The 19,112-nt window shown below is 39.2% G+C and overlaps 1 protein-coding gene across 1 annotated transcript; it reads left to right on the plus strand.

Moving 5' to 3' along the window:
• Nucleotides 1-1,821: 1,821 nt before the first annotated feature.
• LOC580751 (creatine kinase, flagellar) lies at nt 1,822-17,796 on the plus strand. The gene is made up of 3 exons (XM_780789.5): nt 1,822-2,066; nt 9,241-9,265; nt 11,713-17,796. Exons 1-3 carry the CDS (start codon nt 1,856-1,858, stop codon nt 15,068-15,070), a joined length of 3,594 nt encoding a protein of 1,197 aa, XP_785882.3. The 5' UTR covers nt 1,822-1,855; the 3' UTR covers nt 15,071-17,796.
• Nucleotides 17,797-19,112: the final 1,316 nt, after the last annotated feature.

Here is a 19,112-nt window from a genome sequence, read left to right on the forward strand (position 1 = left end):
TAAAATGAAAATTTGTATATTGGGTCCTCTTGATGCTAGGTACTGGTTTCATCCCGATGTATCAATTTTGCGAGAAATTAAGAGAACGAGAAAGACCCTTTGTTGTAGAATAAATTTAATTTAGATATAAAAATACAATAAATAAGGTAAAATTCGGGAGCCATGCTGCCGAATTTTGACGATATTTGTGCAGCGAGGTGACCGAAAAGCGTCATATCATCATTGGGGACCTCGCTGCCTGAAACTTTCCTATTTCAAAGTTTGCGAGCGGGTGAAGCGAGCTATAAAAAATACACTCGGCTATTTATGAAATGTTATTTCCTCATCAAGATATCCCAAATGATATTAAATTTGAGCATATTGCGGTTTCTGATTCTTCGTGTATATTAAGTTGACGTTATTCCAAAATATACGAATATATATTGTATAACAAATACTCCAACGTGGCACCCAGCTGAAAAACAATTTGAGGGGGGAGGGGTGATTGACTAGTCCGGGAAGGGATATACGCCTTGCCCCATAAAGTGAGAACATTTTGCATTTGAAAGTGAAACGAATACACATACATACTTCTATCTTTCACTCCATTTCCATTTCTTTTTCTTATCTGGTGTACGCTACACGAAGGACGCAGATCGGATCACCCCAAAGCCAAAATTGTCAATGATCGTTTAGTACACCTTTTTTATAACAACATATTTAATTGAAGACTTATCATGTTGTCACCACTTTCACTTTTAATTATATGATAATCTTTGAAGAGCGTTTTCGAGCAATCTATCTCATTATGTTACCTCACGTTCTTCTCCCTTTTCCTTCATCTCTCCCTTGCTCTCTCTCTCTCTCTTTTTTTTGGGGGGGGGGGGTGGGTGGAGCATTCGATTGGGGGGGGGGGCACGTTCTTCCATGTAGCTACGCCACTGCCCCGCTCCCAGATCGCTCCCATAACCGATTTGTGGCTACACTCTCTCATACACACGTACGTCACAATGCTTTTTCCGCTTCACACACGTCATCGCTCCTTTCATTACGGGATATATATCACTGCCCCCTGAATGCTACTCGTAATTCCTAGAGGCGTATCCAGTCCGAATCCAGAATCAAACAGAGCCGGCGAACATCCCACCCCCTCATCCCTAAATCAAGAAGGAAAAAAATTACAACGTATTTCAACGTATTGACAGTAAATGAAAAGACACAAAGAACAAAAGGAGACCCGTAGAAAGTATTAAATTAAAAAAAAAAAAAAAAAAATACAGATTGTCATTCGTAAATATGGCCAAGTGTAGACAGGCTAGGTCTATACAGTCATGATGTAGATAGCCAGGAAATGGATTGCAAAATGTTTAATTTTGTAAAAGGAGCTAGCAATCGCCCCGGTAATAGAATAAGAAATTAAAATAAAATGCAATTTGTAAGTCTTTATCGTCAAAATTATATATATTTGTTCACGGTGAAAAAGGTCTTTTTCATCAGGTTAAACAAATCTGAGAAAGTATTTCAATCCAGTATGATAAATTATTTTGATTGAACATTGACTTCATTTAAAATTTATCTGCTGGGAATACGAACAGCAATAAAGTGAAATCCGGAAAGGGGACGCCCCTTCTTAGAGACCTTCCCCGCTCGGTCGCCATGCTCTGTCACATGTCGTCCGTCTCGGCCGTGACAAGCAAAATAGTCACCAAGTTCAATTCTGGGGTCTGTAAAGGTCTTCATGTACGTTGCTGGTATAACTCCCAATGGCTGTTCCGACATCGCAACCGTTTACCCTCACGACTTGCCATTGGTCTCACTTGGTGCGGACCCGCCCACAAACCCCGAACGCGCGATCCTCTCATAGCCAAATTTGTCCATGAGAATTGTAACCGCACACTCTCTTCTTTTGAAGGCAGCCAGCGCCCCTCGCCGCTCACCACCGTTCTCACTGCCCACCTGCTTATCGACCAAAGCACGGAGTTTTAGCCCATTTTCTTTCAGGCCCAAGAAAAAAGGAGGCAGTCTTCCCAGATATATCCCTAGGATCTGCGATTCAGTTGGACATATCAAAATGGCGCAACCAACAGGTAAGAACAATCCCAACTTGTTTAATTATTATTTCTATTCTTAAATCATCTGTTTTTATCTTTTTTAAATGTCAAAAGGCCTTATATTCCCCGGGATATTCCCTCCAAATGTATTTATCTTTGTGCATTTCATCAGCTAATTTTGTCTCTTTATTTGAGGATAATGCCATTTTTTGGTAATCCTGTGGACATAATTAAACAAATTGGAGACGATGGAAATACAAAATGTGGTGAAAACAATTCGGCAAAAGTAGCCGATTTTTTTTCTTCTTCTCCAAACCCTGATCTGACCAGCGATCTGCTGACGGAATCCAGCTAGCGGGGTCCAGAAAACTATTTAATGTCTACCTCAAAGAATCCTGATCACTCATCGGTATCAAACAGAACAGTAATAGAACTATCTTTTGGTCTTAATTTGCAGCATTGCGAATGTCCTTTAATCAAAATAAGTAAATTTATCTTCTTGCGTTAACAAGATTACTTGTAAAATATTATTCAAAGAATGTTAGCGGAGCAGCCGAATTAAGCACATTTTCAGGAACTTTGTGGATAATTTTTTTTTGTAAGGTACAATATCCGATAGTTTTTGGAATCGAAATACGGATACATTTTCATCATGGGGTTGGCGCCTCCTGCCCAAAAGTAATTTTCTATAGCTTCGAGATCTCCCGAGCGAACGAAAAAAAGACGCTTCGGTGTGGTAAACATGTTTCGTCATCAAAATACGCTAGATTTCTATGGGATTCACAGTATAGGGTATTGACATTGCCTCACTGACATTGGGTGGTTTACTCCTTACACAGGGGTTGTGTTAAATTGTGTATTATTACATGAATGTAATTAATACATTGTTATTATTTTGTCGAAAACGAAGAGAACTAAGGGGCAAAAACAAATAAATTACCAAAACCAAACCAAACCGAAAAATCATTTTTCAAAAAATTTAAAATGGTCTAGAAAATGTATACATGACTTGTATTTGGTTATACTATAGGGGAAAACTGTTCAAACAAAAAAGAAAGGAGATCTGTTTTTAGCATGGAAAGTTGGAACTATATACGGACACGAACACGTAAGCTAAAGAATGGCACTTTTAACGCACGGAAAGGGTACAATTATTATTGAGGTAAAACTGCAAGGAAAGAAAGAGCTCACAAAAACCATTAAATCTTCATTGATATTTAATCCAAAAATGCATTACAATATGGAATTCCAAAAGGGAGTATCCTTAGGACCCTTCTTTTTTTGTGATGAGGATATTCGGCTTTTATCTACTGATTTGAATTTTGAAATTTGTTATCGAATAAGCAAAGATTTGGTTGAATAAAAGGCTGTTACATAAGTACTGACCCCCTATCTTTCTCTTTTAAACAACATTTTATTTATTTATTACAACCAAAAGGTTGGATTTCAAATACTAATTAAAAACAATAAGCGATACATAAAAATTAGACAATAGTAGAAATAATTCACAATATGAACTTATATAGAGTAAAAGAAGTGAATGGTACATAAATAAATGAAGAACTATGTGATTGCTACAATCAAATTATTACACAATATCAAATAAGTTGTAGGTCAAAAGTAGCTTATTTTTTTCTTTTTAAAATCTCTATTTCTCTTCCTCTTTCTCCCTCTGCCTCTCTTTCTTTTTCGCCCTCTCTCTCTCTCTCTCTCTCTCTCTCTCGCTCTCTCCCCTTATCTCTTTCTCTCTATGCCCATGCTGTTTTACTGCATGGGGTTTTCTGTCTACATTGAAAGACACATCTTTAATTATCCCCAACCAAATATTCTTCTTGAAGAAACTAGGGTCTTTATCTGTTGGTTTAATGATCTCAAATTCAGAGCATATTCGAAATCTCGTAATTCTGAATACACGAAAGAGTTCAAATTAAGTGTTTAAAGCTCTATTTTAGGAGTAATGAAACCAAGTTTACTTTCAGAAATATGTGTAGGCGTACGAGTGTGTGTGCTTGTGTCGGATGGGGGGGGGGGGCTAATATTATTTATTCAATATAAAATATGTTTATATACAACCAAGCCAATGCCATGACCACTCTTGTATTTTGATATACACTTTATACACTTTTTTGTATACAAATCAAGGACAAAATTATTTCAAAACGCTGTTATTGATTATATATAGATTCAAATTTAAATTTATTGATTAGAATCCAAATATGTAGGATCATTCTCAATTTATTTTTAGCAAAAGATAAGTGCAATCAGAATTGTGTTTTTTAAAATTGAATTTATTTTCTTCTGCAACATACAAATCAAATTACATTTCAGCAATATTACATATATAACATATAACAAGTTCTTTGAACGTGTATGCAATATCCTATAATAAATGATGACATTAAAGCAAATTTTAACTGATAACACAATACCAATAAATATTCATTAAGAAAGTTGCAGAAGAAGAAGGGCTATTACAGTAAGCGATTGCTTGATAGCGTGATAGCGTGAAAGGCCGGGGGAAAGGGAGGGGGGGGGGGGAGAGGGGTGATGAAAAAAAAGAAACAAACAAAAACTGGTGGTGGTGATGATAATGAATGATGGTGAAAATGAAAATGAAGATATGCTGATGTAAATATGTCTGACACAGTTAAAAATACAGTTCACAAATATAATTGACTGCAAATGTCATATTGTAATTAACAGAAATAGCAAAAATCCACGTACTACCACGTTCCTTTTTGTGAATATGATAGAGATAATAATAATTATTACTTTTTGGTAATACGTTTTAAAACCTCAAATTCAGCAAGAAAAAAAAAACAATATGATAATAACTGGCATTTTGATAATTTCATGAATACTAAAATAACAATGATAATTGTAATTATCGCGTTTAGGAACCCCCATCTCCCATAAAATGTATATTCAAATTCGAATTAAATATATGAATATAATTATGCACAAATTGCTGTTATTACACACAGAAAGGGGAAATGGGGGTGGGGGATATTCCGCATATCCGCACACGGGGAGGGGTGGCGTTATGGATCTTGGCAGCCTTGTATGTTCTAGAATAGATCAATTGTTGATATGTTTTTGATGAACCTTAACATCGGGTGAGATGGGGGAGGGGAAGGGGGAGGGGGGGGGGGGCTCATACTTGATTTACTCGCCCCTGCCAAGTCTCCATTGTGGATACTTTTAGAAACAGAAAAGTAGGTATGTGAGCAAGAAATGACATTATTCTCTGCGTACCCTGGTGAAAATGGAGACCCTCTCGCATTTAAAAAAAATAAATCAGAGAACTTTATTGCATTTTAGGTGGACCTTCATGATAACCTTTTTGTTGTCAACCGAGATGATAATTATAGTAATGTTATTCATTTCTTTATTTGTGCATGTTCACAATCTCACAATTCATTGGAGTTAACATCACATGAAAAGAATATAATATAACAGATCATTTTCACTTTTACAATCGATTTGAATTGACTTCCCATGCAAAAGAATATACAAATTGCAACTTTTATACAGTTTAAAGAATGAACACACAAAGGTGATGAAACATAAGCATAGAGTTTGAATCGTTACAGCACCTTTCAAATATATAATATATAATATAATATGACAAATAAAATTCCTAAATGTTATGATGTAAGTAATTTACAAAGCTTTAGCCCTTCAATTGAGTCGTACGTCTGGCATACGCATACCTCACAGTGAAAACTGCATTAGCTCACCGTATTATGGCAGAGACATATACAATCTTTACTATTTTTGTTTTTATTATACAATATAGTCTTTTCGTTTGTTGTAGTTTGAAAAGTCATAACTTTGTCTAGGAACCTATTTTAAATTCTTAAAGTTCTTTTTATCATTTTTGTGTAATTTCATAACGTTCGGAAAACTAGAAACACACACACAAAAATAAAAGTTTGTATGTACAGAGAGACACGATCCTTATATGGCCTTGTGGCATGCGAGGTATTCACCCTGGACATGGTAATGACCTTTTCAGCTCCATGTGTCTCCTACCGCTCTGTGACATATCGTACATACCGAACCTAACCAACTCCAATCTATCATACTTCTATTAAAGCGACACCATGCTGTGCTGAAATACAATCAAAGTCATACGGCTGTTGATGAACTTGTTATGATAATTTATTTTTAAAAAACGAACAACAACAGAAATCAATAGAAAAGATGTATAGCTATATGGGGGTAATATCATCACTGTTGCATTGTGGGAGCAGATCTGACCCCGTCTACAGACTGAAATACCACATGGGGGCTGCAGGTCAGGTCAGGGTGGACATCTCTTATACATCATTAATAATGATCTATAAGAAGATATATCCAGCAGAAGTGTCGATCCCCCGCCCCCCCCCCCCCCCTCCACTCAGTGTTATTTAGGGTACGCATAATTATGCTCGTTCCCTCTTTTTGAAATCACCCCCTATCTGAGGACTGCCAACATTTCCGAACCCCCCTATCGCGGGCTTTTCGCGGGCTTTTCATGCCTTAGAGACCCCCCTAAATACGGAAAAATGCTCAATGTACCCCCCTAAATTCGGAATAATTTCTCAGGAGTCCAAAGAGATGAGAGAAAAAAAGAAAAACACCCCCTTTTTAAAGAAATCTCCGGGTGAAAAGTCAAATACACCCCTTTTTCTACAATTCTCGGGCCGGACTTTATCGCACGAAAAGTACCCCTTTACCGGACATTTTGGTAACGCGCATGCGGTCATTTCGACCCCGGAGGGGGGGGGGGTCGATCCCCTGTCTCCCCCTGTCTTCCCCCGTCTGAAAATACAGAGGTATAGAACTTGCTCCCCTTATAGTACTTAATATAATCACCCTTCCATGCATCCGGTCATAGTATTGCTCCCCTGCTCCCCCCCCCCCCCCCCCATCACCAGTTAAGTCTGGAAATAGATCGAGGCCCCTGGATTGGCTGGATACTAATTATACAGTGGCGTACCCAGCAGGATCAGCACAACCGTTAGCAGGCATACGCCACAACCATACGCCACAACCGTCTGCCTAATGGCATTTTTGTTCAACTCCCTCATTTAATTTCCTAAAACAAAAAAGCACGTGCTACCTGCTCACTCGTGTGTGATCTTTTCATTATGATTATAGTCTCATATGAAAGAAGAGAATATGAGCTTTTAAATGATATCCACATCATTTACTATCTTTTCGAAACCATAATGACGCAAACGTAAGAGCCATCCACCGGTTTTGGGCAGTTTCTGACACGGGCCACTGTGGGCTGTCTAAAATTATTCATGCGTGACGTCTCGATTATGATTTTGGTGTCATGTGAAATAAGATAAATTTAGACTTCCAATCATTTATACATGCATTAACCGAGGAAATTTGAATTAAATCATCGAGTTATTCATCTGTAAACTTGGGTTGTCCTTTTTAGGGACACCCTGTACATAGCCTACGTGGTGTTTATGAGCAATACGCCTCCACTTCTAGGATTCTGGAGAATTTCTCGCTTCCCTGTCAATCCATTTCTCGACACGACACCGAGTAACGAAGCTCAACCGACGTCGGATCTAAATTCAGCTCCAAAATCACACCACACCAGTCCTGAACTGAATTTCAATTATAAAAAAATGAGGTCACCAAGCCGGATATTCCACAGAAAATGTTACGACTCTGCATGCACCACAAAACCAACCAAACATTGCTAGAGATTAATGTCTATATAATTACATCTTTTTATTGGTTTCTGTATTCCGTTTTTTAAAGGTTACGTCTGATCGAGCCTAGATTATTCTTGGTCTGATTCTAAATGAGGAGATTATCAGTAACAAAATGTTGCATGTATACCTCAGTAGTCAGAATACGAATTGCATAGACCCTATAGTACGCCATGTACATTTAGCTGTTGCCAGACAGAACGAATAAAATGGCTTGCCCAACCTAACAACACGTAGTATAATCATAAATCATAATGCAATTTATATTCTGACTGCGATGCAATTATTTGTGATTGGTGAGTTAAATCATATCAAGGCACTTAAACAGATTTGTTTTGTTACATAAATATTTTTTTATAATTTGGTTACATAAAGAAATTTGCCTCTTTATGGGGGGGGGGGGGGGTTAGAGCGCTGTAGACAGAAAACTCTCTGGTGGGATTCAGATTGTTTAAAGTATGAACGTCGTTCTAAAGCAGGCATTCTGCAAGGCAGCTAGCGCCCTATCAATATTAAGCTATCATAATGCCAGAAATATTACCATGCACTTTCATGACGTAAAGCTTATTCAAGTACCAAACTCCAAAGGTTATGAAATCAGTGGGCCTACTCGATGCATGACAAAAATTGAGGCCCACATACCACTTGGTTACATTTCTATTTTCTATGAGCTCATAATCTCTTATGACAGAACCCTTGTGAAGAGATATTGACAGCTAGGGGCCATTTTGAGGAAGGGAAAGGGGCGGGGTCGATCGGAACCATAGACCGCATAAGACACAAAGGGATTTTTTTGTTGGGTGGGGTGGGAAATATTATAATACACACTGTAGTACTTAGAGTACCTAGCTCTGTATGATTATAGGTCTATATTTCATATTGCTGTACGTAAGATTTGGACCGGTATAACAAAATGGCGTACATCTACATGCAGTATCATTAGAGAAAATGAGAATTCCATACCGTCTGCGTCCTCGGGTTGGAATTTTCTGCGATACGAATTACTGAGCTCGATATGAATTATCCGACTACTCGATGAGACAGAAGTAGACCAGGGAGAAGTACAGGAATAATTGTACCACAAATGCCCCGGTTGCCCTGAGGTCAAATTCCTACACGAACCCAACGCTATATAACCCTAATCCCAACCCTAAATGTAACCTAAACTCCTAACGCAAACCAGCCCCGAATCTTATGTTGTTGTTGCTTTCAAATAAATGAATCAATGAAAAAAAGTAAACCATGTCGGTAGATTGTTATGTCTTTAAAGGGCATATAGAGTAATAATCTTAGAGTTTGAATTCAGGTGCATGCGTTTTCTTTTGTAATTATAATCGTTTTTGTGTTTCATCGTCAGATTTATTTTCCATAAATCGGTATATTACGTCTTGTATGTATATCTTATTCACTCATTCACTAATTGGCCTCTATATTATTTGATACATTTTAGTAATAAATTTTCGTTTATTTATTTATCCTTTTACATCTAGGTGGTCAAGCTGCTGGCAGTGGCGGGTGAGTCAGGGCAGTTTCTATTTGTTTCTCTCCCTCTCTCTCTCTTCCGGTCCCCCTCTCCGACGACCCCCCCCCCCCCTCTCTCTCTCTCCGAGGCTCGCTCATACATAAGGCCTAAAAAAAAGATGTTGTATTGCCCTTTAGGTGCCAAAACATAGGTCGGTCGGTCGTAATTTTTTTTTTTAATTCTCTCCCTCTTTTGGCTGATATTTCTCAGTTTTTTAACGTATTTTTTAATTAATTAAACCTTTTTTTTTAAAGCCGACCGTAGATTTTAAGATTTAAGGAGTCGTTCGCAAAAGGCAATACAATTTTTTGTTTGTTAACACCTAATATTCACACATCCTCTCTTTCTCTTACTCCCATCCTCTGGTTTTATTTACCCCTATTAAAATCCCTTAAAGGTATTACAAAGTTTTGGGAAATTTTGAAAAAGGGGTGGATAGTGATTCTTTACAATTTTGATATATTTTGATGCCCCTGTGGATGTATTAAAAACACTAGAATCTTTAGCCCCTAAAACATTTCTGCTTTCGAGAAAACTTGAATATAAAGATTTACCGGTGCTCCCGGTAAATTTTGATAAATTTCTAATAGCTCCTACGACAGTACAATGGTAGCTGCGACCATGAAAATCTCAGAATATGTAGTTGTGGTATATAATTTCCGAACGGGAATAGCTAATCGGTCGATTTTAGTCAAGAAACATTGTTTTATAGCTTAATTGATATCTTGACCTTGAGAGGGAGCTATACAACATAAAGTGTTTATTATTTACAATTTCATAACTTTAGAGTCGATTTCGACCGCGACAACGATCAGTGAATATTGTAGGATCGCATAAGCTTCCAATATGTTCATTTGAAACAAATTCACGACCCCATACCAAAACTTTGTAATACCTTTAACATTTTTCAATGTGCCCCAAAGCAGAGCAGGGGGTGTATATGGAGGGAGTGTGGGTTGTTAGGCCTATACTCCTTAGAGTTACGACATCCTATGATTTGAGGGTTACATGTCGTTTTTCCAAAGGTTCATACAAATCTGAAGGTTCGTCTTTCCCAATATTCTTGATTCCGAAAATGAAATAGATTATGAACCTTTGGAATAATGAGCCTTATTTCATGTTCAGAATTACGAAATCTGTTTCTTTTTCGGAATTATGAAGCATATTTCACATTTGGAATTTTGAACCATGTTCCATTTCCGTAATTACGAACTTTCGGAGTATATAACATTAAAAATTCTGAACCCTAATTCATTGTCGGAATATAACAAATTCACAGTTCGGATTTATGAACCTTTGGAAAAAACAGTAACCCTCGATTAGAGTCATTCTGTTTCCACTAATTACGAGGCATTTCTATTCAAGAGCGATCAGCACCTGCAAAATCTAACAAGGAAGAATTCGAAACGTCATTTGTTCCCTACCCCCCCCCCCCTACCCCCAACAATATATACAGTTAACAATTGTATTATTCATACCCTTACCAAGTTTTGCAAATTTATAAGTATATGAAAATTGAAAAAAAAAAAAATTCTTTTTTTTTCTTTCTTTTTTTTTTTTTTTTTTCTTCTCCAAATCTATGTTTCTTGGGAATATGACATATCAAAGCTTACATTTCAAAGTTTTAACAAAGGCCCTAATTAAGTTAGTCCACCTTTCATTCTTGAGTTACGAATAACACAAAAAGCATCAAATTTACAAGGGGTATATAAATAATCTAGTTGTTAAATTACTGTACGTCCATGTCGTAACTCTTTAAAGGAAACCTAACCCCAAGAAATATCTTTAGTTGGATACGTATCCGGACACCTACCCCTATACATCCACCCCTGGATAACCATCCCTAGTCACCTACCCCCTAGGAAAACTACCCCCATAGGGCAACTACCCCCGGACAACTACCCCCTAGGACAACTACCCCCGGACAAACTATCCTAGGGGGTAGTTGTCTGGGGGGTTTTGTCCTGGGGATAGTCGTCCTAGATGCTGGTTGCCCTAGGGGGTAGTTGTCCTAGGGGATAGTTGTCCTAGGGGGTAGTTTACTGGGGTGGTTCTCAGGGGGTGGATGTCCAGGGTATAGGTTTCCTAGAACCGAGAGATTTATTGCATTATTGCCCATCAATCTACAAGATTTCCCGCCAAGTGTATGAGAAAGGTATAAAGCAAGAACAAAGTCCAGTTTCTCAGCAAGACATGGGCATCGTCATTTCCTTGGTAGCATGACATACTATGCGAAGTCGTTTATCAACCAAATGTTTCAAATGCATGGATGCTTCCTTCCCATGTTTGTGGTGTTGAAGCATTCATTCACGGCTTGCTCGAAATTTTAGTCATGTCAAAATGATTGACAATATCATATCGTATTTCACAGTATTTTTTTTTTGTATTTGTAATGAAAGCAGCTCACACTTGGTGTTGTCTTTCTTCTCTTCTTTAACAGGAACCATCCCAATTATCCTGACCTTAGCAAGCATAATAATTATTTGGCTGAGGGTATGACGCCTGCCATCTACAAGAAGCTTGCTGATCTTCACACACTTTCTGGTTACTCCGTGGATGAATGCATGCAAACTGGCGTGGACAATCCAGGACATCCTTTCATCAAGACTGTCGGATTGGTGGCTGGGGATGAAGAGTCTTTCGATCTCTTCCGTGACCTTTTCGATCCGGTTATTAGTAAGAGGCACAACGGCTATCCCACCAACGCCAAGCACGTTACCGATATCAACCCAGACCATCTTGTCGGGGGCGACGACTTGGATCCAAAGTATGTCCTGTCATCTCGGGTTCGTACAGGTCGCAGCATCAGAGGATACGCCCTCCCTCCATACTGCTCGAGGGCTGAACGACGAGACGTAGAGAAAATTTGCATAGACGCACTGGCAACTCTAGATGGGCCACTCAAAGGCACATACTTCCCACTGAAGGGCATGACAACTGAACAGCAGGACAAACTAATTGCAGATCATTTCCTATTCGATAAGCCTGTTTCTCCTTTGCTTATGTCAGCTCGCATGGCCCGTGATTGGCCTGATGCACGTGGGATCTGGCACAATGCCGATAAGAACTTCCTGGTTTGGGTTAACGAGGAAGATCATACTCGGGTTATTTCCATGGAAACAGGTGGCAACATGAAGAATGTCTTTACCCGATTCTGTAATGGTCTCAACAAAGTCGAGAATGCTCTCAAATCGAAAGGGTATGAATTCATGTGGAATGAGCATCTTGGGTATGTGCTCACTTGTCCATCCAATCTTGGTACAGGCGTGCGTGCAGGAGTCCACGTCAAGATTCCCCATTTCAGCAGGCATCCGGATTTCCAAGCCGTTCTGACTCATTATCGACTCCAGAAGCGCGGCACAGGAGGCGTGGACACAGCATCCACTGACGGCACATTCGACATCTCAAACGTAGATCGTCTTGGCACTTCTGAAGTACAACAGGTTCAGACCGTGGTTGACGGTGTCAAGAAGCTTGTGGAGTTGGAAAAGGTCCTTGAGAGTGTCAGCCTATTGATACCACGAGACCCAGCGGTGGTTCAAGCAGAACGTACGAAAGAAGGATATCCAGACTTTTCCAAGCACAACAACCATATGGCCAACTGTCTGACATACGACATTTGGAAAAATCTCAAGGACAAGAAGACGCCCAGTGGCTATACTCTGGATGGCTGCATCGGAACAGGAGTCATGAACCCTGGTCATCCTCACATCATGACCGTCGGAATGGTAGCCGGAGATGAAGAATCCTATGACGTCTTCGCTGATATCTTTGACCCAGTCATTGATGCACGACACGGAGGTTACGCCAAAGATGCAGTTCATGTCACCAACTTGAAGTTTGCAGATCTCAAAGGAGGAGATAACTTGGATCCCAAGTACGTATTGTCTTCTCGTGTTCGCACAGGACGCAGCATCCGCGGATATGGTCTCCCCCCGCACTGCACTGTGGAAGAGAGAGCTGCCGTAGAGAAAATCACGATCGGAGCACTTGCCAAATTTGATGGAGAGTTGAAGGGAAAATACTACCCACTGGAAGGGATGTCAGAAGAAATGCAAACAAAGCTGATAGATGACCATTTCCTCTTTGATAAGCCTGTATCTCCGCTTCTCACAGCTGCAAAAATGCACCGCGATTGGCCACAGGGAAGAGGAATTTGGCATAACGACAACAAGAACTTCTTGGTGTGGGTCAATGAAGAAGATCATATCCGTGTCATCTCTATGGAGAAGGGTGGGAACATGCGAGGGGTCTTCAAGCGTTTCTGTGAAGGTTTGCAGAAGTTCGAGCAGACAGTCAAGAAGGATGGTAAGGACATTATGTGGAACAAACATCTGGGATACGTACTTACCTGCCCATCCAACTTGGGAACCGGTCTACGCGGTGGCGTCCATGTGAAACTGCCTCTGCTGAGCAAGTATCCGAGATTCGATCAGGTCCTGAGAGCCCTCCGACTTCAGAAGAGAGGTACAGGTGGAGTAGATACTGCCTCAACTGATGGAACCTTCGACATCTCTAACCTAGATCGTCTTGGTACTTCTGAAGTACAACAGGTTCAGACCGTGATTGACGGCGTAGAGCTTCTCATCAAAATGGAGAAGAAACTCGAGAAGGGAGAGGACATCTCTGATCTGCTACCGCAGCAATGCCGTCCTAAACCACCAATAAAGCCTTTCAGTTCTGACTACCCCGATTTCTCTCTGCACAACAACTGGATGGCCAAGTGCATGACCGAAGAAATCTACAACAAGATTTGCAACTTGAAGACAAAAGGTGGAGTCACCCTGAATGACTGCATTCAAACCGGCGTTGACAATCCTGGACATCCCTACATCATGACTGTTGGTTTGGTAGCTGGAGATGAAGAGTGCTATAAGGTCTTTGCCCCTCTCTTCGACCCGGTGATAAGTAAACGACACGGTGGATACGCTATTGATGCCAAACACCCTACCAACCTCAATGCAGCAGAACTCAAAGGCGGAGATGATTTGGACCCCGACTTCGTTCTGTCCAGTCGTGTCCGCACTGGTCGTTGCATCCGCGGCTTAGCTCTTCCCCCATGTTGCACCAGAGCAGAGCGTGCTGCAGTTGAGAAAATTACAGTAGATGCATTGGCTACCTTAGATGGGCCATTGAAAGGAAAGTACTACCCACTAACCGGTATGACAGACGAAGAGCAAGAGAAGCTCATCGAAGACCACTTCCTCTTTGACAAGCCTGTATCCCCGCTTTTGCTTTGTGCCAATATGGCACGTGACTGGCCACAGGGTCGTGGTATCTGGCATAACGATGAGAAGAATTTCCTTGTCTGGGTCAACGAGGAAGATCACACTCGAGTCATCTCCATGGAGAAGGGCGGAAACATGAAGCGAGTGTTTGAGAGGTTCTGCGACGGTCTCAAAAAGGTCGAAGATTCCATCAAGTCCAAGGGTTACCAGTTCATGTGGAATGAGCATCTTGGTTATGTACTGACATGTCCATCCAATCTAGGTACGGGACTGCGTGCAGGCGTCCATGTCAAGGTTCCTTTGCTAAGTCAACAGAAAATCTTCGACACTATCCTTGATCACATGCGTCTGCAAAAGCGAGGAACAGGAGGTGTAGACACAGCCTCTACTGACGGCACCTTTGATATCTCCAACTCGGATCGCATCGGTTTCTCCGAAGTCCATCTTGTCCAACAACTCGTAGACGGTGTCAAGCTCCTCGTCAACCTTGAAAAGGCTCTCATGAAGGGAGAAGACATCAACAGTCTCCTGCCAGAGAAACTACGGTCAGCACCAGCAGCAAAAAAGTAAAAACTAAGATCAATACCTTTACTGAACAAACTGGAATTTGAATCTCAAATGTAGAATAGTAACTGTTCTCTTGAATATTACCCAATCATACGTCGAGGAAAGTCGCTTTAAGCGGTTTCGAAAGGAGCAGATTTATTTGGGAAACTAAACTATGTTTACAGAACGCCTACTTTTTGACAAACAATACTTAGATACCGTACTATCACGTGCAAGAAAGTTAAACCAAATAACATTCATAGTACAAAAATGACCAAGAATGGCATTCATTATTTACGACATTAGTTTTGTCATCAAACCTCCTTATTCAGAGCAGATCTGGCTCTTCAGGATTCTGTAATATTATGCTACAACACAGGTGAATTTGAGATGAAATTAGACGCCACTGAATTGCTCTTTTGTCGAAGCTAAAGAAGAATCGCATTATTCCGCTGACATCGAACCTGCTGAATTGCTCTCATGGGCCGTTAAGTGGTATCCAAATGGCAGATAGCGATTTCAATGCCTTACATATTCCTGGAAGATGAAAGTGTTTATCAATTAAAAAATCCATGGTTCTTACCACTTTCAAGAAACTGTAAATCGCGCGAATGGTGATATCGCCGTAACACGTGCGGGATCAGCATTACTTTTAGTGGGCATCAATGGAGGTAAAAATCGACAGAGGCAGAGGGCGTGTTTGATGTTTCTAGTATTGTCCAAAGTGCATACTGATACGCCAAAGCCTGGTCTTAGTCTCATGAGAGTTCCAATATCGTTTGTATAAATCCATGTACAAATTATACTATACCATTCTCCCAAAGGAAAATTTGAAATTGGTAATTTGGGACCTGAAAATTCCGCCGGTCCGGGAGACTGTTACAAACGGGGCAGGTCCATGGTTGTAGTTGATTAACTTTGATGGTGGTACTGAAAGTTCAGTTCCATCAAATGCAATTAAGAAAGGAAACGCACAATTCAAGATTTCTAAAAAACAGACGTAAAGGACTGAATAAGTGAACCGAAACGAGGAAAAAGTAGGGATTACTGAAGAAACATGTATTGTGAGGTGATAAATGCAAATAAATCCATATGCGTGTAATTGGCGTGACAATCAATGATAAATCTTGTTTGCAATATTCTCCTGCTCAAAACTGATGAGTTATCGACAAATATTGATGTGATTGTATTCTAAAGTCGTTATTGACAATTCATTTTAATTAAAGAGTGAAATTGACGTGACTTTGCAAAACATATCTAGTTGTTTTTTCATATTTTTTTCACTTTCATTTTTTCCTTTTATTTCATTTCCAAGAACATGAAGGAGATATAACACTAACAAAGATATAAGAAAAGAAAGGTCAATAATAAATACAAGAAAAAAAAAGAAGAAAAAAAAAAGAAAAAAAAGATTATTTGAAAAAAAATATGTTGATATTGTATGTTGGGTAGCGTGCAAATACGTTGTAATACATGTGAATTATAGAAAGTTATAATTATTAGTAGTCGTGTACACTTGCTTATGGACTCCTAAGTCAGCACAAGAAAAGTTGTTTTTGTTGTTGTACATAATGTAATCGATTGGAAAGAACTCATTGACTGTGCAGAAGATTATGATATCTCAGAACTATTTCCTGGTGATCACTATGTTTTTGAACAACATGCTGAGCTAAATTAGAAGGGAAATGTTTTGATTAGTATTAAATGGTTATATTTAATTTTATTATTATGAATTTAAAATTATTTGACGTGTTGTTTTCTTTCTTGCCAACTTGACTTAAACTAAAGCAGAATGTATAGCAATTCGACTTTTATATAGCTTTGATGTTTTCTTTTTCGTGGGTACTTATTTGTTAGGCTTATGCGTTATTTTTATATTCAATCGTTTGTAGCAACAGAGAAAAAACAGAGTCTGCTTATTGACTTAAATTCATTTTTATTTGGTCTCCGTATTCACCTCTGAATGACTATTACAAAGCAAGAAGAAGATCTAGATTTGGTTTTGTCACTCTGTGTCATGAAAAGGATCTATAAACAGTTTATTCTGTTTCATTTTTAAATCACTAGCGATTTCGTTCAGTCACAATTTGCTGTTTCACTTTGCTTGAGTCATTTGCATTTTCTTCATCATTCATTTGTTGTTTTTATTTTACTTCATTAAAATACTCGAACATTTTTAATGTAAAACGTAACAAAGAAATTCAGGCCAAAACATGAAATCAACATTTGCGATCTGTTCTGGAGTTAAGAAGAAATCTAATCTACACGTATGACAGTATACAAAAAGGGGGTCGATTATCTCGAAAGTTTTCGCTTATTTTCTGTGTCTGCACCACTAATCAATAAATATGTGATCTTGATTGATTGGGTCTCATACAGGGTATCACAATCAGTGTATACACATTGTTTCCATTTTTGTGTGATTTAGATTATGATTTTATTCTTATGTTTGGTTTGACAAGGAAATGCTTCCATTTACGCTTAAACTTTGATGTTGTTTATTTTGCGTAAGAGGGGTTGCAGCGTTAAACACACTCTGCACAATCTGCTATCCACGGAAATTGTGATCAAGATTTGGTGTTGATGCAAAAGCTTAAAGGGAAATTTATTTTACTCTGATGAAAGAGTGTCAATAGCTCCCTCTGGTGATGATTGCTCGTCGATGCCCGAGTTGAAAGCTAGAGTTCGAGTCAAATGAAATATCTGTTAGTAAATCAGATCTAAATAAAAAAAGAAATTATGCAACCCCATTATCACGTCTGCAATGCTTGTTCGTTTTTTTCTCTTTCGTTTTCTTTTATTATATTTTAGTATATCTGGAAGCTGCTTAGAGAAATCGAAGATGTATTAAGCGCTATATAAAAGTGGAATCTTATTATTATTAGATTATCTGTGAATTCATATACTTGTCGGCAAATTTGGAGAGAGAGAGAGAGAGAGAGAGAGAGAGAGAAAGAGAGAGAGAGAGAGAGAGAGAGAGAGAAAGGAAGTGAGAGATAGCTAATCAGAAGAAAAGAACAAGATAGAGAGAGGAGGGGGGAGATATAATGCTTTGGGAGGAGGGGCGAGGAAGAGGAAAGACATGAGAGATTTGCGAGAAAGGGGAAGGGATAAAGAGAGTAGCGAGAGAGAGAGAGAGAGAGATAGAGAGAGAGAGGGAGAGAGAGAGAGAGGGGGAGGGGAGGGGGGGGGGGTAGGGAAGGAAAGATAAAGTGAGAAAGGAGACAGATCAAAGGGGATCGAGGAAAGCGTGGATGAGAAAAAGGGAAGAGGAGAGGGAGTGAAAGAGAGAAAGGGAGACAAAATAATTACAAAACGTGAAATGAGAGAGAGAGTGAGAGAGGAACTAGATAGTGAATATTGAGAGAGAAAGAGTGGAGGGAAGGAGAGGAAGGAAGGACAAAGGAGTATTGTACCGTGGATATGATTTTAAACTACACTGTCGCTCATAAAGTTGGAATATTTTTGTTTTACCCCAATTTATGGAATTATTAAAAAAATAATAGATCTAGATAATAGTTTACATTCTCAGATTTTATTGAATAATAATTTGACAATGTGTGTTTTGCGTGACTGCTAAAGCATGTGCATGCTACTATGCTTATCAAATAGGGAACCTACGCCCTTAAGTCATAAATGACAGTAATGAGGATTAATGCCCCATAAAAGGGCACTAAATATAGCACATCGATGGATGGCCATGCATTATGGCTCAAGGCATGGGCACACACAGGATTTTTTTCTGTTGGGGACCGGGGTAAAATGCAATAAATTATTGAAAAATTATTGCATTTTCTGTTTTTTTTTAAATTTATGGAAACTGCCCCCTACCCTAGCCCCGCTGCGTACAGTCATGGTTTAGTGACAAAGCAATGGCCTCGTAACTGTGAGGCCCCAGGATCAAAACCGTGTCGATATGCTATATTAGTGCCCTTTTGTGGGGCATTAATCCTCATTACTGTCATTTATGACTTAAGGGCGTAGGTCCCCTATTTGATAAGCATAGAAGCATACACACGCAAAACACACATTTGCAAATTATTATTCAATAAAATCTGAGAATGTA

This window comes from Strongylocentrotus purpuratus, unplaced genomic scaffold, assembly GCF_000002235.5.
Source record: "Strongylocentrotus purpuratus isolate Spur 01 unplaced genomic scaffold, Spur_5.0 spur5_scaffold_6, whole genome shotgun sequence".
NCBI classification, from domain to species: domain Eukaryota; kingdom Metazoa; phylum Echinodermata; class Echinoidea; order Camarodonta; family Strongylocentrotidae; genus Strongylocentrotus; species Strongylocentrotus purpuratus.